Source organism: Theropithecus gelada, chromosome 4 (genome assembly GCF_003255815.1).
Source record: "Theropithecus gelada isolate Dixy chromosome 4, Tgel_1.0, whole genome shotgun sequence".
Lineage (NCBI taxonomy): Eukaryota > Metazoa > Chordata > Mammalia > Primates > Cercopithecidae > Theropithecus > Theropithecus gelada.
The window spans coordinates 56,043,615-56,070,732 of NC_037671.1; the positions used below are offsets into that span (position 1 = coordinate 56,043,615).

Below are 27,118 nucleotides of genomic sequence, written 5' to 3' on the forward strand. Positions count from 1 at the left end.
ACAACAAGAAAAACAAAAACCTCCTATGAACATCATTATTTCTTTAACAATAGCTGTGGGGATTTCTTTGTTTTTGTTTTTGTTTTTGTTTTCCTTCAAATAAAGCTACTGTGTCAGTTTTACTACTTATTCCAGCTTTACCCTTCCTCGTATGACACAGTCTGTTACCCAGGCGTGGCTGAGTGGCATTGCTGTGAGCTGTTCCTTATGGCTCCTGGCTTAGTCATGAGTCCACTGACCACTGGCTTCCAGGCATCTTGTTAGTAGGATAACTGAATTGTGCCCGCGTGGCAATGCAGAGATAGCCCTTGGGTGTCTGTTTTAGATGTCTCTTTGGGCCAGGTGGGTCCATTTATAAGATTTCTCAAGAATCTGAAAGGAACCTCAGAAGAAATGCACTCTTCCCGTCCCTTCTTTTCTGTCTTTTCTCTTTTGATCTAGGAAAATTAAGATTAAACTAAAATTTCTGAGTCATCTCACCCACTTCAAAATTGCTTGGGACTTCTTGGGTATGGAGTGCTGGAGAATGCACTATTTAGTTTTATGTTTCCAATACCTTGTTATTGCCAATAAAGAAATGTGTTTTCTTTTTAAAACTTTTTCTGATTGTCCTCCTTTGAATTGTAGTGATTAAGTTACATGTAACATTTATTACTGAAGAATAGTAATCTAGTAAGCTATACTCCAATAGCTTTCTTACTTATCACTGTCCTTCCAACCTTATCCTCTTTCCCCACCGTCTTCCATTCAGCTGTCTCTTAAAACCTTTCTATAGCTCCCATCTCTGTAAGATAAAGTCAGAGCTCCTCCCTGTGCTATGTGAGCCTCTTCTTGCCCCTCCATCTGACCCTGGTCTGTCTCTCCATCTTCATTGACCTCAGTTGCCTGTGCTGGATGTCAGTCTCTGCTGTAATATAAAGTGCTTCTAGTTAGTTCATTTCATGCCTCTGTCTTCTTGACAGTACCGACCCTTTCACCTTCCTTAAGATGCAGTTTGAGCATCATACACGTTTTCGGGAAGGCTTTCCCAGTTACTACCCACAGGCCCCTCTTCTGGGCTCCCGTAATGCTCTCTGTGTACTTTTTTCGTAACACTTGAAGTTTACCCTTAAGTTATTTCTCTGACTAAAACTCCTTGACCAACCTGAGGAAGTTACTTGTATTCTTGGAATGGAGTAAGTGCTCAATAAATGTTTGTTGAACTGGACTAAGCTGAAGGCAGCTTACAGAGTTTGGCAAGCTGGGAAATACTCATTATGTTGCTGTTGAGTTTTTTTAAACCATTCAGTTGCTGCTTCCTTTTTTCTATTTTTTTTGATTTTCCTTTTCTAATGTCTGCTGACATTTGACTTTACTATTATTTCAGTTCTCTCTCAACTGGAACACACCTAGATTGTGTGAGGCTTTACTGTTTTGTTTGTTTGTTTTAATTCTGGCTTTCTATTTGGCAGGTTTCTTAAGGTTAAGCCATTTTAATTTGGCAGGTGTGCTGTTTTTTTAAGATTTAAGATGATATCTGTGAGTTGAAGGGACCTTAAAAATGATTTAGTTTGGCTTACTTATTTTATGGCTCAAGAAACTGAGGCACATGTAGGTTAAATTACCTTTCAAGATCATACAGCTAATGAGTGGGAAGCTCGGACTGCAGTTCATTTCTCCTAACCTTGGGTCTGTACTTCCTTATCACATCTGTACTAGTTTAGCTCTTGTGTTAATAGCCAGTAAAAAAGCACCTATTTAAATCAGCTATTTAAAACTATATTTTTCTTGTGTTTAAGAACATCTTAGCTAGTTTTTAAATTGTAAAATGATATATACGTTCTGGTAAAAACTCAGGCAGAACAGATAAGTTGCATCTTTTGAATTGTGAGTAAAAATCTTACCTCTGTTAATTGTGCCTCAGAACAAATTCCAGTGATTGTAAATATTCCAGTTAATACCCTGATCTTGCGGGTCTGGGTTTGGTTTTGAAGTTTGGAATTAACCTATATTAAATATCAAACATAATGTTACATAGGCCTTTTTTTAAAGGAACCTAGAAAGATAAAAATGAAAGATTCTAATCTAGAGACCATCACTAAAGCCAGAAATCTCTCCCTCACTGAGAAAAAGTGATACTTATATGTTCTGTTGTCTTTGTTAGCAGATTTATGTTTTATAACCTTCAGCATTTTAAATGCAATGAGATCCTTTGCCTTTAGTTAGGTTTTCCCTTCCCTCCCTCAATATGGTAACCATAGAAATATTGAAACTAAACTTTCTTTGTAAATTTTAAATGATGATTTTATTTTGAAGCCTTGTTATTCTGTAGAGTTTAAGGAACATATAAAAAATATCCCTTTGTGTAGAACATAGTAAAACATAAAATTATTTCAAGTGGTTGGCAACTTAAATAGAACTAAAAGAAAAATGTTAAGAAAGTAGCAGTTGTCACGGTGGTTCACGCCTGTAATCCCAGCACTTTGGGAGGCTGAGGCGGGTGGATCACTAGGTCGGGAGTTTGAGACCAGCCTGATCAACATGGTGAAACCCTCGTCTCTGCTTAAAAATCCAAAAATTAGGCAGGCGTGGTGGCACGTGCCTGTAATCCCAGCTACTCAGGAAGCCAAGGCAGGAGACTAGCTTGAACCCGGGAAGCAGGGGTTGTAGTGAGTTGAGATCTTGCCAGTGCACTCCAGCCTGGGCAACAGAGTGAGACTCTGTCTCAAAAAAAAAATAAAAAAAAAAAAGGGAAGTAGCAGTTGTCTGTCAGCGGATCAATAAGTACTCCGTAGCTTTCCCCTAGGTATTATAAACTACAGGAAGAAAAATTATGCAGTAGTTGTCCTGTGTTTTATTATAATCTCTAGGACTGATGAAATTTTCTCTTTAGTTTCTGCTAATCAATAAAGTATTTTTACTCTTAGGCACTTTTAGCTGCAGCAATAATTCATCATTTTCTTTCATAAAGTATTCAGTAGTCCCAACATTTTTTTTTTGCCTTTGTTCTTAGAGCTTGCGTATCTTTCTACTTTATTTCTAGATCACCATAACAGTAAGTATTTATCATGCCCCTGTACATCTACTATGTATATGAAGTCTTTGTTTTTTCCTTACAAGTGTCTTATTTATAGGAAGACAAGGCAAACATGCCATATATAATGTCATTTTTAGGAGGTTATTTCAATTAGCACGTAGAATAAATCATTATATTTATGCTTGGTATACACTATACATGAACTTTTCTTTTTTAATTTATAGCATTTTTGTTTGTTTGTTTGTTTTGTTTTAGGTTGCCAGAAAGCTTTCCTGAGTTACAGAATTTAACATGTCTTTCTGTAAATGACATCTCACTGCAGTCTCTACCTGAAAATATTGGCAAGTAAGTTTTTTTGTGAAGTTTGGGTAGATCGGGGTGAAAGGGGGTTTATATCATCAGCTCTAGCCTCCTTTCCTTTTAAAGCTCCTATTTGTCAACTCAGAAAGCCATTTACTCATTCTTTAATATGACCTTCAAGAAAGATTATAGCCAGCCTCCTATGTTTTTGCATCTAATTGTCCCTAAATTTTATTGGTTAAAAAGGGTGCTGCTACTTGTTACTAGTAAAAATCCTAAATTGTTTGGAAGTGCTCTTTAAACTGATGTATGGCAAAGTAGTTAATTTAAGCCACGTACTATGTGTCATGTAGGTGGTCAGTAAATACTGGTAGAAACAACCACTCAGTAATTTTAAACCATGCTGGAGAGCCAACAAACAACTCCATTAAAAACGTAAAGTATGTGCTCCTAAAGAACAGCTACATCTGACAGTATTTGTGAACTGTGGATCCAAGAATAGGGAATGAGAATGGTGTATTTGGAGAGTGGGAGTGGAATTGGGAGAGGAAAGGAATGATATGGGCATATTCCACGTTGCCGGCTTAGAGGTTGTGGAGAACTTAGTCATGGCAAGAAATAGAATCCATTGAAGACAGTGTATGCTGGAGAATAAATGTTCTGTTATACCTTCCCACAGATGAACTAGTTGAATTGTCTTTGCAGACCTTTTTCACTTTTCCAGGGCATACAGTGGGTTAAATCAGGTTGATGCAGTAGCTCATGCTTAACCACTTAAAAATAAAGGTCTGACTTGTCTGCCCTAACCTGGTAGACCAGTGTTCTCTACCATCATAAATGATTTTCCTTGTTTGTAGCTGTCCTGCGTAAGTTCTAAGACAAAACAGAAACTTGCTCTTTGAGAACCACAGTAAGCAGTTGAGCACAGTCTATCTGATATGTCTGTTTTGCAAAAGTTCTCTTTCTGGAGGTGTATAAGAATATTTGCAGACAGCTTTTCCCTCTCCTTCCCATCCTCTTCAGGCAAATGACAACTAGCTGACACCTGTTCAGCCAGCAAGTTGGTGTTTTTCTGAAATGCACCCTGATGTTTTATCTTTATGCCATTAGACTTGCTAATTAAAAATTGTGCCCTTAAACTCTCAGGAGGAGGAGAAGACAGGAAACCCTCAATACACTCTAGGTTTAAGGTATCAGTTGCAGAGAAAACAGTGGTATTCTATTGTGAATTTCATGCATGTGCAATTCACTTTTGCTGTATCAAGTGTCAGATATTTATAATGTAACAACTTTTGTGCTGGGCATGGTGGCTCACACCTATAATCCCAGCCTTTCAGGAGGCTGAGGTGGGAGGATTCCTTGAGCTCATGAGTTCAAGACCAGCCTGGGCTATCTTTTGTAGAGATAACCCATCTCTACAAAAACAAACAAACAAAAAATCAACTGGGCCTGGTGGCATAAGCCTGTAGTCCCAGCTACTTCGAAGGTTGAGGAGGAAGGTTCACTTGAGCCCAGAAGGTTGAGGCTGCAGTGAGCTGTGATTGTGCCACTGAATTCCAGCCTCGGTGACAGAGCGACACCCCAACCCCCTTTTTGCCCCCCCCACACACAAAATTCTTAAATACAGTAGCTGTTTGAACACCCAAACTGACGCTGTCCTCCTCTTGCTCCTCAGGATATCTGGAGTTTAATTCCCTTGTTACCTTCCTTTCCGTTCATTCTTAGTCTACAGCTGCCTAGATGGTTCTTCTTTCTAGCCTCCGATTCCTACCTCTCTCCTTTTTTCCCATTTTATGTCTTTTTAAAAAAGTCTTAATGCTTTGATATGAAATATGTTATTAAACCAGAGTGTCCCTCTCCCCCTCTACTGAACTATTTTAATGGAAAGTATAATTTTAGAATATGTTTTTTACAATGTTCATTATTATATATTTTCTGTTAATATCTGTACCTGTTTTTGTCAAAGTTCAAGACGTTTTTGTTTTGTTTGTAGACTTAATCAGCTTCTGTTACCATTATAGCATTGTGGATACTGATTGTTTACTGAATAAAATGCCACTTTGATCTTGAAATTAACTGATTCTTATTAGGTCAGTTTGTGAAATTAAATGAAAAAGAGAGAGAGTTTTCTATTCTTGGTTGTTAGTAATTTTATTACCAGAGCAAGAAACTATGATTTCTTCCTCATGCATACTCAAGTAATGGCCTGTTCTCACATACCAGAAAGAAACAATCAAAGAACAAATTCTTCCTTGGAGCAGATTGGGCACACCTGGTGTCCAAGACCTTGTAGAAAAGGCACTTGAAACAGTGAATTGTTGAGGAAATCTCATATATGCATAAGTGTACTACATTTTAAGCAAATTATTATTTGAAACTTGCAAGCTTTCCTCGTGGGAAGGCTTCATTTGTTTCTCAAAGAATTTCCAAATAGTTTCTTTAGAGCATTTAACACATTTAGTTAACCAATATTTAGTAACCAGTACAACTTCTCGGAGATAGAATTGTTTTGTATGGAAACATACCTGTTTAATATTCCATAAAATTTGAAAGGACATGGAATGACCATTGGAATGCTTGGTGTGTTATCTTTGTGGAGTCTGATGTGGAATCTTTGCATAAATTACCTCTCCTTATGTGGTCAGATGGGTAAACTACGTTAGCATTGGCCTTTCAAGCATCAGTGAAGACAGGACTTCATTTCTCCTCTTGGCACCTAGCACAGTAGTTGGCATTAACTGGGAAAGCTATGGATGTCTCAAGGACTTGGGCCCCCCCAGGATGGTCAGGGGTACTCAGACTAAGAGGGGAGGGCAAAAGTCTTTATATAGATAGAGTGAGCAGACTTGCAGTGTCTTGAACCTGGGGGCACCTGGACACATCTCCCCCATCACGTGTTTGGTTTGCCTATGGTCAGTTAATTTGAAGAAGTTTTTAGGAGTTGATGGCAGAGCTGGAACTGGACTACGGCTCTCCAGGTCCCGGTCCTGTGTTTTTTCACTACTCCACCCTGCCATTGCCACAGGACAGTTGGTTCCTGGGGCCCTTGTGGGCTCAGTAACTTTCTTTTAATACTCCTGGAAATATCTAACAGTTCATTAAGTAGGTCCAAACATCTTAATAAGTGTTTATGTCCTAATAACCTGGTAGCTGTTTGAAAAAAGTTATACATATGAGTGGAAAGAATACATATTTTTATTTCATTCTTAAATATTCCCAATTATTCACAGTGAGTCCTCATGTAACATCATCCATAGGTTCTTGAAAACTGTGACATCAAGTGAAACAAAGTATTATGAAGCCGAGTTTACCATAGGCTAATTGATATAAACAAGAGTTAAGTTACTGGGGACTATTTCTGATCAGAAAAACATCATCAAACTTCCAAGCAAAAACCCAAAACACTTCTAATATTAAACACTGACATAAATATGAGCTATACATACATTTAAGAAAGGTTAATAAAAAGAGGTATAATTATTTACCTAATTTTTGGAGAACCTGTAAGGGATGGCAATTATAATGGTGGTGGATTAAGTCAAGGAATAAATGTTTGCAAAGCAAAAATTTTAAGGAGCACTTCCTATGGTGCAGTTCAAAGACATGAATAGGGTAGGCTCGCTGATTATTTTTGTACTGCATCATTTATTTTTGTGCATTTGTATGATTTTCATACACTTTGTTAATTTTTATTTTACAGTAATTTGTAGTCATTCATTCATTTTGCGACCTGCTTATTCCAGTTCAGGTGAATGTTAAAATTTTTTACCTGCCTTGTCTGTTTCCAAACTGGCTGGGGTGTTTCATTTAATGATTGAAATGTTACATCTTTTATCATGCCTTCCCCAATGATTGACAGGCGAAATAGATCCCAGACTTGCAGGTTCCCTGACCCCTGTCATACTCCCCACACAATAAGTACTTTAGTCCTTTGTCTTTACACAGAAGTGTAGTTGTTCATTGCTTAATTGTATGTATATAACTGGTATATGTACTTGGATCACCTTGTACTCTGATACTACAGGGATCTTGGTTTTCCAACTCTGTTTGTGTCTGTATCTACCCTGGCATTGTTCTCACATACTAAACAAATACACGTGACAAGGTGCAGAGTATTGCCTCCTTTATTCCACTTGCTTCCAACATCACGTCATAGGCAGTCAAGTTCAGATTCTAGAAGATTTATGCTAGGATCACTTTAGCCTGTTCCTGTATTGTCACTTTTTTGGCCTAATGCAGTTGTACTCAATTTCTAGAAAAAGTTGTTTAAAAGAAGCAACTATTTAAAAAACAGCTTCTGTTGCTGTAAAACCTTCCAAGAAAAAATAATTATTGTCTATTAATATTGCTTAATATCTCTGATATAAGGAGCTATTAGGGAGACAATAAATTATTTTTAAGGAAACAAATGCCTTACCAAAAGAACTGGTAAGCTTCTTCCTTTTTAATAATACTCCTTTTTAATAAACATTTCTAACACTTATTTTCCTGCCTTTGTTGCCCGTAGGCTTAGAGCTAATTCTGATAATCAGTGAGAATAGCTGTGTTCCTTTTTGTGCGATAAAGGGAGAGGTGATGCTGACAGTCTCAGTGGGGCACGGACTCTTTGAGGTGCATACACTGTCTCATGACACCCTTCCTCCTGAGGCTAGCTTTATCCATCCTGAGCTTTATCAGCTTCCTCTGTGAAATGGAGATAAGTGATCTGCCAAGGTGCGCATTGCTGGTGGGTGGTAGAGCTGGCATTTGAACTTAGTTTCTTCCTTGAAGATGCTGCATTTTCTTTACTGCCTGCTTCTCATAATGAACACATTAGTGTCTCCCCTCTTTCATGGCCCTAACGTTGTTTCATGAACCTTTTTGCATATTTGCAATTTTAAAAGACTTACTTAAATCCCCTTTAGAAAAAGTTGGGGTATAATTAAGTGAATGACTTTCTGTGTCACTGCAGATGCTGGTTGGCACGGGATAGCACGTAGTGGGGTCTTACTCAGTCGAGTTCCAGGTCTTGGATGGGCTTTCAGAAAACTATCTGAATAAAAAAATTTGGTATTTTAGATATGCCCTTAAAAACAGTGCCTAGCGAATAATGGCTTTTTACTTTACTATCACTAAAAACACTTGTAAGATTCCACTGGTAAGGCCAGGAAGGATAATTTTGTTTTAAGGAGTTTTGAAATGTTGGTACAATGTGTGAATATATTTGTCTTTCAAAATACTGAAAATATTTTTCTTGGGATCAGTTGTATCAGTTTGTACTCAAGCCACACACTTTGTGTTTTACTTTTTAAAAATGAGTTACTGTTCAGATGACATGATCTTATATAGAAACAATCCTAAGAAATCTTTAAAAATTATTAGAGCTAATAAATTAATTCAGGAAGATAGCAGGATACAAGATTACAAAACAAAAATCAGTTATATTTTTATATATCAGCATTAAACAATTCTACTTACAAAACACTAAAAAGTGTAAAATACTCAGGATACATTTAACAGAAGAAATGTAGGACACGTCCATGCAAAGTGTAAAACATCATTGAAATAATTAAGGAAGACTAAATAAGTGGTAAGATAATGTGTGTTATGGGTTGATACTTAATATTGTTAAGATAGCAGTACTCTACAAGTCTATCTACAGACTCATCTTAAGCCCCATCAGAATCCTTATATATATCGTTAATTGATTTTGACAGAGGTATCAAAACAATTCATTGGAGAAAGAATAGTCTTTTTAACAAATGTTGGGAAAACTGACTATGAACATTCAAAAGAATGAAGTTATACTCTTACCTCACACCAGACACAAAAACTAAATCAAAATCGGAGATCTGAATATAAGAGCTAAAACTGTAAAAGTCCTCGCCGGGTGCAGTGGCTCATGCCTGTACTCCTAGCACTTTGGGAGGCCGAGGCGGGCAGATCACGAGGTCAGGAGATCAAGACCATCCTGGCTAACACGGTGAAACACCGTCTCTACTAAAAATACAAAAAATTAGCCAGGCATGGTGGTGGGTGCCTGTAGTCCCAGCTACTCAGGAGGCTGAGGCAGGAGAATGGCGTGAACCCAGGAGGCGGAGCTTGCAGTGAGCTGAGATCACGCCACTGCACTCCAGTCTGACTGACACAGCAAGACTCCGTCTCAAAAAACAAACAAACAAAAAAAAACGGTAAAAGTCTTATAAGAAAACAGGGGTAAATATTTGTGACATTGGATTAGGCAGTGGTTTCTTAGTATGACACCAAAGTCTGTGTAACAAAAGAAAAAATGGATAAATTGGATTGCATCAAAATGTAAAATGTGTGTGCATCAAAGAATACTATCATGAAAGTGAAAAGACAACCCACAGAATGGGAGAAAATATTTGCAAATCATATATCTTATCAGAGTCTAGTTACCAGAATATATTTAGATCTCTTACAACTTCGTAATAAAAGAACCAACTCAAAAATGGGCAAAGGATTCGAATAGGCATTTCTTCAGAGAAGATATACAAATAACCAATAAGCATATGAAAAGATGTTTAACAGCATTAGTCATCAGGAAAATGCAAGTCAAAACCACAAGGAGATACTACTTTATACCCTCTGGGAAGATTATAATTAAAAAGATAAATGCTAACAAGTGTTATTGAGGATGCAGAGAAATTGAAACCCTCATACGTTGTTGATGGGAGTGTAGAATGGTTTAGCCCTTTTGTAAAACAGTTTGGGGAGGTTCTCCTTAAAATTGAACATAGTTACCATGTGACCCAGCCATTCCATTCCTAGCTATGTATACTCAAAAGAATTGGAAACCTAGGAGGGTTATTATTGGCATTATTTATGATAACAAAGGTAGAAACAACTGAAATTTTCATCAGTGGGTAAGTGGACAAACAAAATGTGGCATATGTATACAATGAAATAGTATTCCTGGATGAACTTTGAAAACATGTTAAGTAAAAGAAGCCAGACACAAACAATCACATATTCTATGACTCACTTTTTACAAAATGCATACTATAGTCAAATCCATAGACACAGAAATTAAATTATTGGTTGTTGGGGGTTGTGGGGTGGAGGAAGATGATAAAGAATGACTTCTAATGAGTATGGATTTTCTTTTCGGTATGATGAAAATTTTCTGGATTAGATAGTGGTGATGTTTATCTACCTTCTGAATAAATATATTAAAGACCACCAAACCGTACACTTTCAAAGGTGAATTTCATAGTTTGTGAATTATATCTCAGTAAAAAGAATGGACCTTAGGCAAATTTGAAGCTGGGTACTGCTGCAGGGTGATGTTATACCTGGGACACCGACCCCGTTTATTTTTACAGGAAATGCTCTATAATGTAACCTTATAAGTAGTGTGCTAAGATCATTTTGTTTAGTTATTTGCACGTGGTGATCAGGCAAGTGCACATAGCCAGAGTCTCCAAAATGCTCAAGTGATGCAGAGAGAGAGTGGAGGTCGAGAGGACATAAAAACTCAGGTGGCAACTGATGGAAAATTCTGAAGATCTGGGAAGCCTATGATGGTGTCTGAGAGCATGCTGCTTTGTCTTTAGTTGGTATGCCCTTCTATGAGATTCCATATCCTTTACCGTTAAAGAAATGAATACCCTCAAATATGTTAGCCTAAATATCTCTACTCCCTGTTTAACTGAACTGTCTTCTCCAAAAATAGCATTCTTAGAGGAGAAGTAATATATGTGATGAAATAGTCCAGTACCCGAAACAGTTATTCAGTCACTAAATAGTCATTATCAATAAACATTTAATTATTCCAAGTTGCTGATAGAAGTAGAATGAGTAAGCCCTAGGTTCTCTGGCAGATTGAACTAGAGCATGTGGGTCTGATTTTATGTCTGCTGAGTCTGCTGCCCTTGGGAATGGTGACCTTAATTTGAGTGAGCTTGGACTAAGTGAGCCATGTGGCCCCCACTCACAAGGCCTAGTGCTAGGCAGCTTACCTATATCATAAGTGCATGCTGCCTAAAAGGAGTAAATCCTTTTTTTGAAAACTATTACCATATTTAATGTTCTTTTTTGAGGTCTGAGAATTACTATAAAATATTTATTATTTCAAAAACAAAAAGATTTTTAAAAAAAAGTTTTCTAGAGCAAAGCCACCATAAGAAAATTTGTAACCAGAGGTTTCTTGAATACTAATTTGATGTTGAAAGAGTAGAAATATTATGAATGTATAAGCAACTCCCTATTCCCCCATTAATAGTTTTTCCCAATCAAATAATGTTGCCCTAAGTAGTTGTTGTTTTATATATTAATGGTTTTATAGTGAACCACCACTTGTTTGTTTGGTCTACCTTAATGTGTTTTACTCTTTATTTTCTTAATGATTTTGGCCGCTAAAATGGAAAAAAAATAAGTGGGTTAAAAAGGGATTTGCAAACATAGTGGAGAACAGATGTAAATTCCTTAAAGTAACCATTCATACAGTCACTGAAATAGAATCCTAAAAATACAGTTGGCCTACATTCTGACTTACAAAAGAGTACAACTTTTGTCCCTGCTATTATGAACAGTGTGAAACATTAAGAATTAGTGTGCTTAGAAGAAATACTTCATACACTCTTTTCCTGCAGGAGCTTGTTAGGTGTGTTCCCCTGCCCCCCAACTTCCTTTGTTGGTAAAAATGGTAGGGATTGACAGGGAGGATAGAAAGTCATGTTTTTTTTTGGTAGGAGGAGGAAGAAGAGGTCATTCCAGCAGTATTGTGTAGAAATTAATTTATCAGAAATTAAAATTGAAGGATGAAATGTTTATTAATAGGGTTCTAGTTAAAACAGTTAAGATATCCATAGACAGTAAGATAGTGTGCAATTGTTGACAAAATACTGGTATGTACAAATAAAAAGTGAGACCAAAAAAATCTGGTGAGGAAAGCAAAGTGCCAGATATATGCAGAACGCTACCTTTCTTGTAAAAAAAAAAAAAAAAAAAAGGAAAAGAGGGAGAGAGACTATATACATTCACACCTAAAGATTAAAGAAAGCCCCACATGAACACATGAATCCATACAAAATTTTTAAATTTTTAAGGTAATTTCCTCTGAAAATGTTTGGTGTTGGGAAGCTAGATTGATGGGGGAAAAGAAGGAACTCTTTACTGAATATATTGTAAATATATATAAATTGGCCAGGTGTCATGGCTCATGCCTGTAATCCCAGCACTTTGGGCAGGCCTAGGTAGGCAGATCACCTGAGGTCAGGAGTTCGAGACCAGCCAGGCCAACCTTCTGGTCTGGTGAAACTCCATCTCTATTAAAAATATAAAAATTAGCCGGGTGTGGTGGTGCATTCCTGTAGTCCCAGCTACTTGGAAGGCAGGGGCAGGAGAATCACTTGAACCCAGGAGACGGAGGTTGCAGTGAGCCAAGATCACACCACTGTACTCTAGCCTGGGTGACAGAGTGAGATTTTGTCTCAAAAAAAAAAAAAAATAAATAAATAAAAATATATATATATAGTGTGTGTTTATATATACACACATATGTGTATATATACGTATATATACACACACACGTTACAATAAATATGTATATCCATAAATATGTTATTACCTATTTGCAAAATTGGCATACCAACTCAAGAGTGAGAGGCAGCACAACATAGTGGTTAAGAATGCAGATTTCCTGGTGAATCCTGGCATTTCTACTTGGCAATTTTGTGAGACCTTGTTCAAGCTTCCTCTCTGTGCCTCAGTTTTCTCATCTGATAAGTTAATTCTCATAAAGAAGTTATAACAAAATTTGTCATATAGTAAGTTGCCAGTATTAGTAGTAGAACTATTAAGGTGTTAAATTTTTAAAATCACATTTGTAAAAGTATTAGAAATGCCTGATTCTTTCCTGTACCTCTGTAATACCATGTTTAACTGAAATAGCGGATGAAGGCCTGTGGAGTTTGGGTCTCCCTTTCTCTCTCTCGACCTTCTGATTAAGAGCTTGGGCTCTTCAGTACGCAGGATGAGGTTCAGATCCCACTCCCGAAGCTGCTCAGGAGGATGTTCCTTATGGGGTGCTGTAAGAGATGTGAAGATATTTGAATTCAATGGGTTGCTTTGATGGGACAGGGACTTGATTGAAGCTGTTGTATTCTGAAAGATCAGAACAGGAGATTATTCATTCATTCACTTTTGTGTTAACGTCTCTGTTCCAATTCTGCATTTAGGCTGGTTCACTTTTATGTCAGCTCTGTTACTACAACAATTTGGAGAACCATATTCTGGAGTGGGCTGGTTGGGTTCTGCATTTTGGTGAAGGACTGTTGAAGGCAAGCTACTGATGTGAACCCATCAGTTTCATTCTAGAATCACTCAGTGATACTGAGAATGACTTGTCCAGATTATGGAACTGAGAATGACTTGTCCAGATTATGCTGTGAGGTTTGGGCTCATACAGGAGGTAGGAGTCTGTAGTCAAAGCCTTTGTTTGCTTTCTGTTTCGTCCAGTCCGGCTATGGACAGTGTTTGATGAGTTAAAAATTGGCCAATGCCAGATGTGGGGCCTATCCTTCAAGGAGTTTTTTAGTAGTGGAGATGACTTCTGTGATTAGTAGCATCTTGTAGCAATCTTTCTGAAGACCCTGATTCAAGGCACACACATTTGTAAGGTACCCAGCTGCACTTAGGGACAAAGGGTGTCTTAAGGAAATAAGGCAAGAAACTGGCTCTGTTAACTTGAAGGGAAAATGTATTATGCTCTAATTGCCATAATAGATATGATTATATTTATTTTAGGGAAAATCGAGATTCAGCAGTAAATACCTCAGGCAAGCAAACCTAGCTAGTTAGTGAGGGACAAGCAGGATTCAAGCCTGGGCCCCAGGCCTCTCAGATTCCATGTGCTCTTTTTAGAGTGGCTTTCATCAGTGAGTCTATAGAATCTGATGATAATATCCAAGTTTCTTTATTTTAAATAGTTTGAAATAATTGGGGAAGTATTGCCTCAGAATATAAAGATATTATTTTATATACAGGTTGAGCACTCCAAATCCAAAAATCTGAAATCTGAAATGCCCCCAAATCTGAAACTTTATGAGTGCCGAGCATTTGCTCAAAGGAAATACTCATTGGAGCATTTTGGATTTCAGATTAAGTATATCACAAATACTCCAAAATCCAAAATTTGAAACACTCACAGTTCCAAGCATTTCAGATAAGGGATACTTAGCTTGTACTTTAAGTTAATTTTTACTTTTGAAATATTATAAAAATATGATATTTTTGGTTGTTGATGTATCACCCATACATCCACATTTTATTTACTTCCCCCAAACAGTAGAAACTAAGAGGTTTTGTAGCCAGAACTTTTTTACTTAGCAGGATATTATATCTGGGTGTTAGCATGATGGGGAGTGGGAACTAGGAAATTTCAGCAGCATTTTTGCTCAAGTGTTGTTTGCTTCTAGTAACTGTGGCCTGTGCCATTTGCTCTCAAGACAAAATTTAAAGATAATTTTAAAGTGTGTATCACATTCTTAAAATCAAACAGCAAAAATTCCAGTGTCTCTTGGTGTGTTTAAAAAGGTAAGACTTAAGTGTATACCTAAAACTGAGAGGTGTTTTTCAAATTAAAATGAGAGAGTTCTGAAGAACAGAGACACCTGGAGATGCCTCAGTCAGTGAGGGTGAGGGCAGAAGCTTTGGCATTTGGCCAGGGTCGAATAGTGGTTTTACCTATTTCTAACAAGTGGGCCTCACACAAAACCTCACGGTCCTAATCATGTCATGGTAGCATCAACTTGCTGGGTCATTACTAACCAGATGAGATGGCTCATGGAAGGCGCCCTGCACAGCTCCTTCTGCCTGAGCAGGCAGGGTTCTCCCCGCTGGCTGTGGTCTATGTTTCAGGCAGGAGATGCTGAGACCGTGGCTGTGGAAACTTGGCACAACACTCAGCATGAGGCTGTGTGAAACTGGTGCTTTCAGTGATGCCCAGTGAGTCAAGTTTTTGATGCAAAGAAGGACATTTTCCTTCTTTCATTAGTGGGTCTCCTTGGTTTGTTAAAATAGGTGTGAAAGTAATGGATAACAAATAGATAAAATGACAATCCTAACATTGATTTTTAAAATTTAAATGTGAAAATAGCCAAGGAATTACTGTCTTCTTAATGAAACTGGTTAGGCGTTACATGGAAATTTAAAACTGAAAACAAAGCCCTTTGTTTTTAAATTTTTACTTTTTAAGTAAAATTATTATTTACAGATTATTTACAGATTGCTTTTGGAAGGAGATACTGAGTGGTGTACATCTCATCCTCCTCCCCTTCTCTTTGTTGTTTCTTCTATGTAAACACTTGGTCAAGAGAAAGTAGAACTAGAGAACTGCAAGTCCGCACCGAGTTACATTTGATTTGAAGGACGCTGGTGTTAATTTCATGGTGACATATTAGCAGGGAGTTTGTTTGTTAAAAAATAAATTGAAAGTTTTGTTCTTGCTTTAAGTATTAAAATTATTTGGTTTTGTAAAATTGGAGAAGATGCAGGATTTGTACATTTCATAGTACAGTTAAAATATATTTTTCTGGCAAACAGGTTTTAAGCATGTATGTACACTGTTCATTTAAATTTACATTTCTGGATGTTATAAAACCAGCCTTGTTAGTACACGTGATTCTGGCTTTTTTGTTGGAAGGAGGGAGAATGGAGGATTAAGGCAGATTAGAGTGTTGGGATAATGTCTGACTTTTTGTGTTCTGTGCGCTCAGAAATGAAATTCCTCCATATCTGGATGTTACTATGGTGATATTAGCAAAATGTGACTTTTTGGTTGGTATAGTTACTACAGTGCTTGTAGGGGCAATATACTGAGTCACTGATTTCCTGAATCAATATGTTTTGCCAGTGCTGACACAACTTCATGAGGGTTTCTGGTGATGCAGAATTGCCACTGCCTGTCAAGATTTGCCCCATCTGTCAAACATCTGTCCCATTCCACTGTGCTCCTAATAGACTGGATTACACCCGAGAAGCTGGAGAATCAGAGAAGAGAGCCTCATGCTAGGGTTTAATAAGAATAAAAGCAATATTATTATAGCTACCATTTATTAAATCAGTCTGTGTTCCAGGCACTGTGCAAGATGCATTATGACATTATCCTGAATGCATTTAAATGGAAGTTACTTCCTAAGCTCAGCTGCCGCTTGCTGCATGAATTTATGATCTTAAATAGATGAACTTGGACTCTCTGGACTGAGATGCCCCCTACTTTAAAACAGGGATGATCTCTCACTGATACTGGGAAGAAGAGCTCTGAGTTCTGCAAGATTAAAGGTGCTACTGTTTTTATGGTAACAGTGCATTTTTGGCATTTGAAAGTCTATAGACGCACACATTCGGCTTCTGTCTCAGCCCTGAGAATGGTTGTGTTATACTGGCTGATGAGTTATTTCCACATATCACATATACAAGGTATTTGAATGAAGTTGCTTTGTAGTCATGACACACTACTCTTTTATTAATTATTAATATCTTAAGATTACAATTTGAGAGGTCGAGATGGTATTGTTTTTAATGGGTGTGGGTGGTGGTGGTGATAGGCATTTTTACCCTGGGAAGTGACCTACTAGGTTTTATTAAGTGTTGCAATTTGTCCAGTATGTGTATGGGGGAGGGGAGGTAGGAAGAATCTCAGGAATTTCTCTTATACTTTTTTTTCCTTCTGTTCATTTCTAGTCTTTATAACCTGGCTTCACTGGAACTGAGAGAGAATCTTCTTACATATCTTCCTGAGTGAGTCTTTAGGGAAAATAAGAGGAGATTTTGTGCAGAATGAATTTAAGTATTTAAAAAAAAAACAGGACTACAGTATTACGTCAAAAGATTTGTGTGTTTTGGGAAGTTTGGGGGGTGCCAACCAGCCTTTTCTTAACAGTCCTTCCTGTGCAATATTTTTTACCATAGAAATCAAATTGGACCTTATTTTTGAAGCTACTCCAAGTGAGGGATACTATATTGCTCGGCATTTCTAAGTATTCTCTAAGTGCGCTTTGTTTATTTTTTAAAATAGCTCTCTTACCCAGCTTCGGAGACTAGAAGAACTTGATTTAGGAAACAATGAAATATATAATTTGGTAAGTCCATATTTGAGATTTGAATTTAACTTTGTTTTTAGTTATGATCGCACGGTATTTGGAGGGAGTTCTGTTGGGATCTATACGAAGCCAGTATTTCCATAGATGTAGCTTGGGAACACTAGAGAACCAGCTTCATTTCACACAAGTTAGGAATTATGCTTCATGGGTTGGGGAGGTCAGGATTAGAGATGATGGACATAGGTGGAAACAACTGGCATTCTGGGGGAAAGTTTGGGCACTTTGAGGAAAGGGACTCGATGTTAAGAGAAGTACCAGTGAACATCTGCTAAGGTACCCAGTTGTTAACAGATGAATTCAGATTCTTTCTTTCTTCAGGGAAGACTGAAAATTGAATCTTTGTTACCATACCTTTTTTTTCCTTTTGTTTTAGCCAGAATCAATCGGAGCCCTCTTACATCTAAAAGATCTCTGGTTGGATGGAAATCAGCTGTCAGAATTACCTCAGGTAAGTGGTAATTTCACAGTGTCTCCCCAGAATGTAAAACAGCAACAATAAGCTTTGTGTATTTCCTGCTGCCACATAAGGTTTGCTATAAAAGGATCTCGAAAACCAAAAACATTGATTGAAAAAGCACATTTGGGAAAACATATTGAGCATGCATCATTCTCCATTGCCATATGAAAACTGAAAACCTCAACCCACCATTTGTAAATGTAGTAAATATTTCCTTTAGTTTGTGAAATCTGTTTTTTATTGTGTCCTTGCTACCCATATAGCTTACTTCAAGCACAGCAGGTTAGTAAATTGCCAGGACCCATGATTCTGATGGTGTACCTTTCTGCCACTCCGTGATGTGCCAAGTGCTTTTGGGATAATTTGACCATGTTTTGCCCCGTAATAGTTTGTGTAAAAGCAATGTTAAATGCTTTTATTTCATATTTTTCCAATGTTTCTTATGGTTTAGCTGGCATGTCGTAGTGTTCAGGCCTTTCCTACTGTTCCCAAGTGGAAGAACCATGTGCCAAATGAAGTGGAGTCTTGTGTAGACGTCTGAGCACATAGTCATCTTGTGGAGTCCTAGCAGACGGGCCTACATTCTGAGACAGAAACTGAGAAACCTAAAACAAACAAAAACCAACAGGCATTTTCCTCTTGTATTTTTTTCTCCAACTGTTACTGAATTTTATTCTTTCGTGTCTCTCATAGCCAGTTTTTCATATGACCAGTTGTAAAGGGCTCTGTACTTTCAGTGGGGAATGCCATATCAATGCAGGGAACCCTAATACTAGAAGAAAGCACTTTAGTAAATTTTTAGTTGTTATAGCGCTGAAGTTGCCATGATGTCACCTAATGACTAATGGAACTAAGGAACTAATTTAAGTCTGTTTATGAGATCTTGGCTACAACTGGGGAAAGGAGATAGATTAGCAACTCTTGTGGGTAAAGTTCGATTAGTACTTGGATTTTTCTAGGAAATATATGGGACATCCTGGTTGGGAGAATGCTAGTTACTTTAGAAGTCCAAGGATGGCAGAAAAATATCATGACATTATCAGGAAAGTAATAAATCTGTGGGACATAAAGGGGAAAGGAAAGAGTTGCATATGTTCAGATGTGTGTAAATGACTTTGTGCAGAGTGTGATATTCTAAATACAAAGAAATTAAAATTGCAGTGATTGTGCTGTAAATGGTTATTTAAAAATGTCATTTGCTCCTATAGTATAAATTTGTGTTAAATCAGCATTAAACACACAAAAAAGTCTCAAATAATTAGAATGATTTTTCTTATCTTCAATGATGATGGAAAGAGAAGGATAAAAAGGCATTGTTAAAAGGAGTTAATGAAGAGTAGAACAACTTCAGGGATCTGGTCTGAAATTAGTAGAAATCTAGTCTAGTTTCCTTTAGACAGGAAATACAGGGACAGGATCATAAGGCAATATCAGGTTGATGATAAGCTGGAAAGAATAGATCAGACCAAATTAAATGTAGATGGAGGAATTTGTACTTATGTAGACATCAGGGAGCCACAAGATATTTTTTGAATAGAAGGTCATCCAGTTATAGGACGAGAACTGGCTGTGTTTCAGGAAGGAAATGAGGAAGCACAGTTTATGGAATGGTCTCAGGAACGGGGAGTTAAGACTAGAGCCCAAGAGGCAGAACTGACAGTCAAGGTAAGGGAGTAATGAGGGTAAGATTTAATATTGGGAAGTGGAATGGAAAAGTAGAGGCAGTGATAAGAGAGAAAGCTTGGACTTTGGGAATGGAAAGAAAGGTAGGTCTTGAATAGAATGTTGGACTCATAGAGGTACTTTACCTTATCCTGGTAGACTGTTTTCACTAAAGGCAGTATGCTGCTTTTAATGTTAAAGGTACAGATAGATCTGGATGTTCCAGTTTTGCTGGGGAGCAATTGCATTGATGTTTGTGCTAACAAATGCTACCTGTCATGGAAGAAAATACAAAGTAGGTAGGTTCTTACCAGAGGAAATCCCAGGGTCACCCTACAGTGTAAGCTACTTAGATTAGTTCCAAACTTGAAAAGCTAAATTCTAGCCTCCTTTTCCTTTTATGATTGTGTGACCTTGTAGTTGTTTGTTCTCCTGTATCTTTACCTATTAAGTGGGAATGATTCCTTGCCTGCCTGAAAGGTGGAGGGCTTTTTGTCCCTGCCAGCTCTGTGTCTGTGATTCATACAACTTCCCACTTTCATTGGAAGGGGATCTAGGAATTTGCTTCTGCCTTCAGATTTGGATTCATGCTAAAGATAACATCCTTAGGACCGCCCTGGGATTTAATTGTGAAAAATCACTGGAACAAATGCCTCTGCACTGTGGCAGGTTTAAGTGTGCGTTTATTTTTCCATGTCATTGTTATAGGAAATAGGAAATCTGAAGAACCTGCTGTGCTTAGATGTTTCTGAAAACAGGTTGGAAAGACTTCCTGAAGAAATCAGTGGCCTGACTTCATTAACGGATTTAGTCATTTCCCAGAACTTATTAGAAACTATTCCGGATGGCATTGGTAAGCATTGGAAATCACTAACTGCTAAAGATACTGCCTGCCGTCGTCTTGAGCATTTGGAGCACACTTTGATCCTTTGGTCACCACTTTCAGATGCTGAGAATGTGGCTCCTTAAAGTTTCCTTGCTGTTTGTTTTTAAAGAAGGAAAGCAAAGAGCATTTATTACAGCAGAAGTTTCTCTATATGCAGATGTTTCTGTCATCCTGGGTTGGTATCTACCTGCTTAAAAGTAACTGCTGTCATTACTCTATATGCAGATGTTTCTGTCATCCTGGGTTGGTATCTACCTACTTAAAAGTAACTGCTGTCATTACTTTTAAGCATTGATTCATCTTTACTTCATCTATGTCTTCTCCCAATGATTTCATGAGGGATTACCCCAAATAATAAAATGTATTTAAGGCATATGAGCAGTCACTAAGAAATTTCTAATTTGGCATCCTAATAGCTTATTTATTTTTATTTATTTATTTTTTTAAGATGGAGTCTTGCTCTGTCACCCAGGCTGGAGTGCAGTGGCGGGATCTCAGCTCACTGCAAGCTCTGCCTCCCGGGTTCACGCCATTCTCTTGCCTCAGCCTCCTGAGTAGCTGGGACTACAGGCGCCCGCCACCACACCCGGCTAATTTTTTTTTGTATTTTTTAGTAGAGACGGGTTTTCACCGTGTTAGCCAGGATGGTCTCGATCTCCTGACCTTGTGATCCAACTGCCTCAGCCTTCCAAAGTGTTGGGATTACAGGCGTGAGCCACTGTGCCCGGCCAGCATCCTAATAGTTTATGAGAAAATAACTGACTTATTCCATGACCTCAGGGAGGTGCTGGAAGAGTGGCATAACTGAATTGAACCTTTGTTTAGTACATCGATAATCCTTTAATCATTCTGTGCTATTTTCTTTAAAAACAATCAATCCAGACATTTTGTTTACTATGAAGGAACTTATTCCAGTGTGAGAAATAAATGGAGAGATGGTATAAACAGATACGGACTTGGGAGCTCCATCATAGCAAAGCCACTTTGAAGTTGAAAGAGACTTTATTTAACCATGGAGTTATCATAGGATTGCTGTCTTTAATTTTATTCAGAACATCAAGGAAGCTTCTGAAAGGTTTTCAATAGTTGGAGAACTTGTATGGCAGAGGACCACTCCCTCCGTGGTATGTGGTCAAGATGAAAATTTCAGTAGAAATTCAGACATTGTATTTTGGTTAAACCCGGCTAGAAAATCGATAGGGATTTTGACTCTATGCAGAGATGTTCACTGAGAATCGTTTATGGCATCTGAAAAGGGTTGTAGAGACTGGGCATGTTTTGTTGCTTGGAATGGGAAGCAGCAGAAAGCATGAGAGGATGACTTCAAACGTTTAAAGGACTGCCTTTCAAAGAAGGAGATGTATTACAGCTTTCTGATCAAATGAGCAAAATGAAAGGATTGTGAAGCTCAATTTCATTTAAGAAAGAGCTTTAAAAAGCAAAGATGGCTGGGAATGGCTCACACCTGTAATCCTAGCACTTTGGGAGGCCAGGAGTTTAAGACCAGCTTGGGCATCATAGTGAGACTTCCCGTCTACAAAAAGTAAAAATATTAGCCAAGTGGGTTGGCACACGCCTGTAGTCCTAGCTACTCAGAAGCCTAAAGGGGAAGGATTGCTTGAGTCCAGGAGTAGGAGTTTGGGGCTGCAGTGAACCATGATTGTACCACTGTACTGCAGCCTGGGCAATAGAGTGAGGCCCTGTCTCTTAAAAAAGAAAGAAAGAAAAAAAAAAAAGGAAAGATATGTTACAAATTCATTTGGGCTGCTTAGTGAAGAAATGAGTACCTTGTCACTAGAAGTATTCAAGGGGAGGCTAGAAGACTAGTTGCCAGGAGACTTCTCTGTTGGGATGAGATGTTTCAGTGCGTGGCTGTGCTATTCAGTATACTCTGCAGAAAATGCTAGTGGGTCTCCTGACAGTGAGGGCAGGTCGAAGCCCTCCAACAACAGCATTAGGCTATTGACTATGCTAAATAAAGAGCTTAAGAATTGGTTAGTTCTTCTATCTTGCCCTGTGGCTGCACACGAGGCAGGATACACCTTTCGATATTTTTCTTTCTCCAGCTTTATGACTGCGTTAGAATAGAGGCTGTTTTCTGATGTAGTGGGGAAAGTGTCAACTTTCCCCACTACAGTAGAGAATGAAGGGTGCCGCTTAATCCCATGACTTGTTGAAGTGAGAATCTGAATGACTTTGCTAGTGGCTAGTGGGGACTCTGAGGAGGCTGCAGTAAGACTTGTTCTTCTTTCCCATGAACAGTGGGTATCACCAGGACATCCAGTCTTCCTGGCCTGAGTGAAATAGACTCCGTCTTTAATATGGCTTTCCTGAGGTTACCGCTTTATTCTGGACCTATAGAAATACCGCGCTGTAGGGCTCTTCACTGAGTCATTTTCATTCATAGGTGATTTAATAAACTATTTCTTTTGTTTATTGTAAGGATAATTCTTGGAGTAAAATGAAAGTCTCCTCTGTGCATGAAACACCTCCATGGAGAGAAAGCTGTTTTGTTTTTCTGTAAATTTCTTGGCTTTGCTGTGATGTTTTTATGCTTTTTAAAATGTTTTGTTTCTAATTGCCAATCGTTTTTGATGTTCTAAACAAATTATTTTAACTCCCAACCTTCATGGTCTAAATGATAGAGTTTCATAATGTGAAAAGCTAGATGAGGAAAAAATAAGTAACTGTTTGAAACAAAAAGAACAGCAGATAGGAAATTCCAAGCAGTGATTACGAAAATAATTGTAACTAATGAATTTGATAATAATAATAATACTAATGATGCTTTTACAGGAAAACTAAAGAAACTGTCAATCTTGAAGGTGGATCAGAATAGACTCACACAGTTGCCTGAAGCAGTTGGGGATTGTGAAAGTCTCACTGAGTTAGTTCTTACAGAAAATCAGCTCCTGGTAAGTGTGGTTTGCACATACATCATAGAGACTTACTAGGGTAGATTCTACTTATTTGTAATTTGAGTGGACTAAATGGAAATTTCTTCATATTATATCCCAGAAGGGTCTTACAAAGCAAATGCATGACCTAAAGATCAGTTTTTAATCTGCTTAAGCAAAGAAAGTAGTGCTTAGGTTTCCCTGTTGAGCTTGTGTCCCAGTTGTGGTGCTTCGAATATAGGGACTGAACAAATGCCTCACAGATGTCTCCAGTGAGGTGTGGGGATAAGCTACTCTCGATGGATGTGTTGATGCCCCAGCTGTGGTGCCCAGAGACCACCACTGGGAATATTCATCAGGATTCCTCTGGCCTCTCCTTGGGTTCTTTGAGCAAATGGGAAGAACAGGAGAGATGAGAAAAGAGATGAACATTGTCCAGGAAAAGCCTTGGTAGGATGGGGGCTGGGAAATGCTCTTGATCAGGGAGCCATAGGATGGTATCTAATGGGCTCTGGTTAAGGCAGCTTCTTATTAGAACTTTGGGGTAGAGGAGGGGTTCCTCCACCTGGACCAGGCTTCCACCAGACAAGGGCAGGGGTTATGCGTGCACCCCCTGGCAAAGGGTGGGTGGGCAGGGTGGCAGCAGAGCTCAGTTGTCTTTTCCTGTCCTGCTTCCCCCTCTGCTTTTGTCAGTCCTTCAGTTGTCACTTCTTCTTCTTCCCCCCTCTTTTAGTTGTCATATAGCCACTCTATTTTCTTCAGTTTACTCTCCTACTTGTCTCTTTTCTTTTCTCCATCTTCATTTTGTCACTTTATTATTTTTTTTTACTCTCTTTTCCCTTTTCCTTTTCCCTTTTCTCCTTTATCTATAAATAGAGTAAGTAATGTTCTTTAGGTAGAAAGAGCAAAAAGGACAGCAAGAAAGGATGGAGTGCACAGATGTGGGTGGGGAGCCCAGTAGCCCCTCCCCTCAGACAGCTCAAGCAGCCAGCCTCTGGCAGGTGTGGTGGGAGTTACCAAATCTTCCAGTCCTGCTTTGTGATTTTAGGCTTACAAATAGTAATCATAACAACTGTAAAAATAATATTCACCCCTGGATTGCACTGGAGTATTGAAGACTCCCATGTGGGTGCCAGCCTGGTTCTGGTAGAGCTCTGCTCCCCACTCCAGGATGCTTACCTTTCTCCCATCCCCATAGCCCTCACCTTCCCCTGCCCATGTGGCACCCTGCTCTGGGTGCTGGTTCCCTGCCTCAGTGCTGTGGCTTCCACAGACATCTAAGCCACTGTCCCAATGTGGTCCTTGAAGGTGCAGGCAGGGCGGGAATGAATCTTGAGGGTGCAAATTCTCACTCACTTGAGTTGAACAGCATTTATTTCCCTTTACAAGATGTTTCCCTGTTCCCAGGTCTCTACTTTTGATTTCATTCCTTTAAAACAGACTTACCATTTCAGCAAAAATTCAAAATATTTAATGTCACACCCCCTAAGTGAACATTACAAATATCTAATATTCAGCAAAAACTATTGCTTCTGTTGCTGGATGAGATTATATTCTTTAGGTCCTTCCAGAGATCTTATTTACTGTGAGCCATGTTAAAAATATGTGTTACATTAATAATGAAATTGTTATTTTAACAGACCCTACCTAAAAGCATTGGAAAACTAAAGAAGTTGAGCAACTTGAATGCAGACAGAAATAAATTAGTGTCCTTACCAAAAGAGGTATGTGCTTTTAGAGAAATCATGTGATCATAATTATGAAGAAATAATCACAATACATAAGGGATCAAAAATGTCAAATGCTTTGAAAAGATGCATGTGTTGCTTTTAAAGGTGTGAACTCCAATCTGTGAGTATAGAGCCGACTGGAGGAATTATGTCAAAGAATGGTCATCAGTAACATTAAGGAGAGTTGGGAAAGGTGAATTTATAGGATTTTAAACGGGAGAAAGAAAGAGATTGACATTTTGGGTTTGACATACAGAGAATGGTGACACCATTGGCAGAAATGGATTATTTGGGAGTTTGGCAGAGGAAGTGGACGACTTTAGCTTTGATTTTTTAATTTAATGTGGAATTAAGCTCTATCCCATAAGCAATTGGAATTATAAAAACTGATCTCAATGCAACCATATTTCTAGGCAGCGATTTACATTGGGCCATGCTCATGTCTTGGATGAGTTTGAACAAACTCTTCACAAAGGCATACACATAGAGGAAGGTGAATGGGAAGCTAAAGCCAGCTTCCTAGGATTTTTTTTTGGTCAGTGGTCTAAGCACGAGAAAACGAGACGCCACCGTCTGTTGTGGAGAGTAGCTGTGTGGACTTAGAGGTATTTAAATTCTGGCAAGGGAGGTGGAAATGCTGACAATGAGGATGAAGCTTATAGTAGGTCAGACAAGGAGGTGTTTAGTGTGTTGTTTAAAAAGAAGGCTTACAATTAGCCAGGCGTGGTGGTGGGAGCCTGTAGTCCCAGCTACTTGGGAGGCTGAGGCAGGAAAATTGCCTGAACCCGGGAGGCTGAAGTTGCAGTGAGCCGAGATCATGCCACTGCACTCCAGCCCGGGTGACAGAGTGAGACTCTATCTCAAAAAAAAAAAAAAAAAAGAAAAGAAAAGAAAAAGAAGAAGACTTACTTTCTATTGGGTACTAGAAGAGCTTGGTTGGAGAAGGATAATACTGAACTTGATTTTTTTATTAGCAATAAAGCTTAAAACTAGCTGTTGATGAGCCTTCTCCTTTGCTGGGTCCTCATCTAGAAGGGTATGGTATTTCCTTGTATGATATGATCACTGGCCGGGTGTAGTTTGCTTCATATTTCTGTTTTGACTTTTTCTAACATCTATTTTGGAGTAATTTCAAAACTGCCATCCAGCCAGTCAGAACACGTGGCCTTCTTATTTTCCTATGGCCACGTCTCAGGGTATCTGAACTTCCTCTTTCCTTTCCTCATCTTGGTGTTTGGCCCACAGTGTCCCAGTCTTCTCCCTGGGTAAGGTGGCCAGCATTTCTGAATGGAGACATGAGAATATTTACTATAAACATGATCATATTCTGAAACATCTTTTATATGAACACTGGCATCTAAGTAAACTGTTTCCGGCTGAAAGACTTAAGTCTGTTTCTCAGCTAAACTGGGACACAACTAAGAGATTCTACTAATTAGAAAAGTTGGGTTCTAGTTTCTAAGCAATAAACCAAAATACACAGCTGATATTCTGAACAGTTAAATTTACTGTTGCTGGATAGTGGCAGATGGATAGTAGATTGGACATATAAACACACATACGGATGTAGAAAAGATTTCTTTCTTTCTTTTTTAATGCCAGGTAACTGTACTAGATGCTTTCAAGTATTTGTTGTACTTGTTGAATCCTTACAACAGCTTTTGCAGTCATGATGATTTCCTCATTTTATAAGTGAGGAAACTGAGGCAAGTAAGTTCTTTTTCTTACTTGGGCTCGCACAGCTGGGAGTTGGTAGAACCTGACTCCAAAGATGAGTCTCTCAATAAACACGTGACCACTTAGGTAATGCAGGCTCAGCCCAACCTTTCCATCTGTGACCTTGAGGTAGGGCAAGCCCCTGATTTGTTAAGGAAAGGCCAAAGTATCTTTAGTTTGGACACTACAGAAAGTTAATACATTTTAGGTTTACTTTCAAGGCAGATCATGAGGAGAGCACTTTTAGGTGTAATGTTAATTCCCAGCAAGTTTCACCACCCATCTCCAGCTTCCCTGATCCCCTGACTGTCTTTCACAAGATTACGTTCTAAACAAGAACCTTTTGGAA

General features: G+C 38.4%; 1 protein-coding gene across 1 annotated transcript in view; it reads left to right on the forward strand.

The window, feature by feature from the left end:
• LRRC1 (leucine rich repeat containing 1) overlaps positions 1 to 27,118 on the forward strand; it is a 129,709-nt gene that overhangs the window by 84,598 nt on the left and 17,993 nt on the right. Inside the window, exons 5-11 of the mRNA XM_025384322.1 lie at positions 3,272 to 3,361; positions 17,003 to 17,059; positions 17,337 to 17,400; positions 17,795 to 17,869; positions 20,249 to 20,393; positions 23,223 to 23,341; positions 24,964 to 25,047. Of these exons, the coding sequence (XP_025240107.1) occupies positions 3,272 to 3,361; positions 17,003 to 17,059; positions 17,337 to 17,400; positions 17,795 to 17,869; positions 20,249 to 20,393; positions 23,223 to 23,341; positions 24,964 to 25,047 (634 nt within the window). The remainder of the gene's footprint in view (positions 1 to 3,271; positions 3,362 to 17,002; positions 17,060 to 17,336; positions 17,401 to 17,794; positions 17,870 to 20,248; positions 20,394 to 23,222; positions 23,342 to 24,963; positions 25,048 to 27,118) is intronic.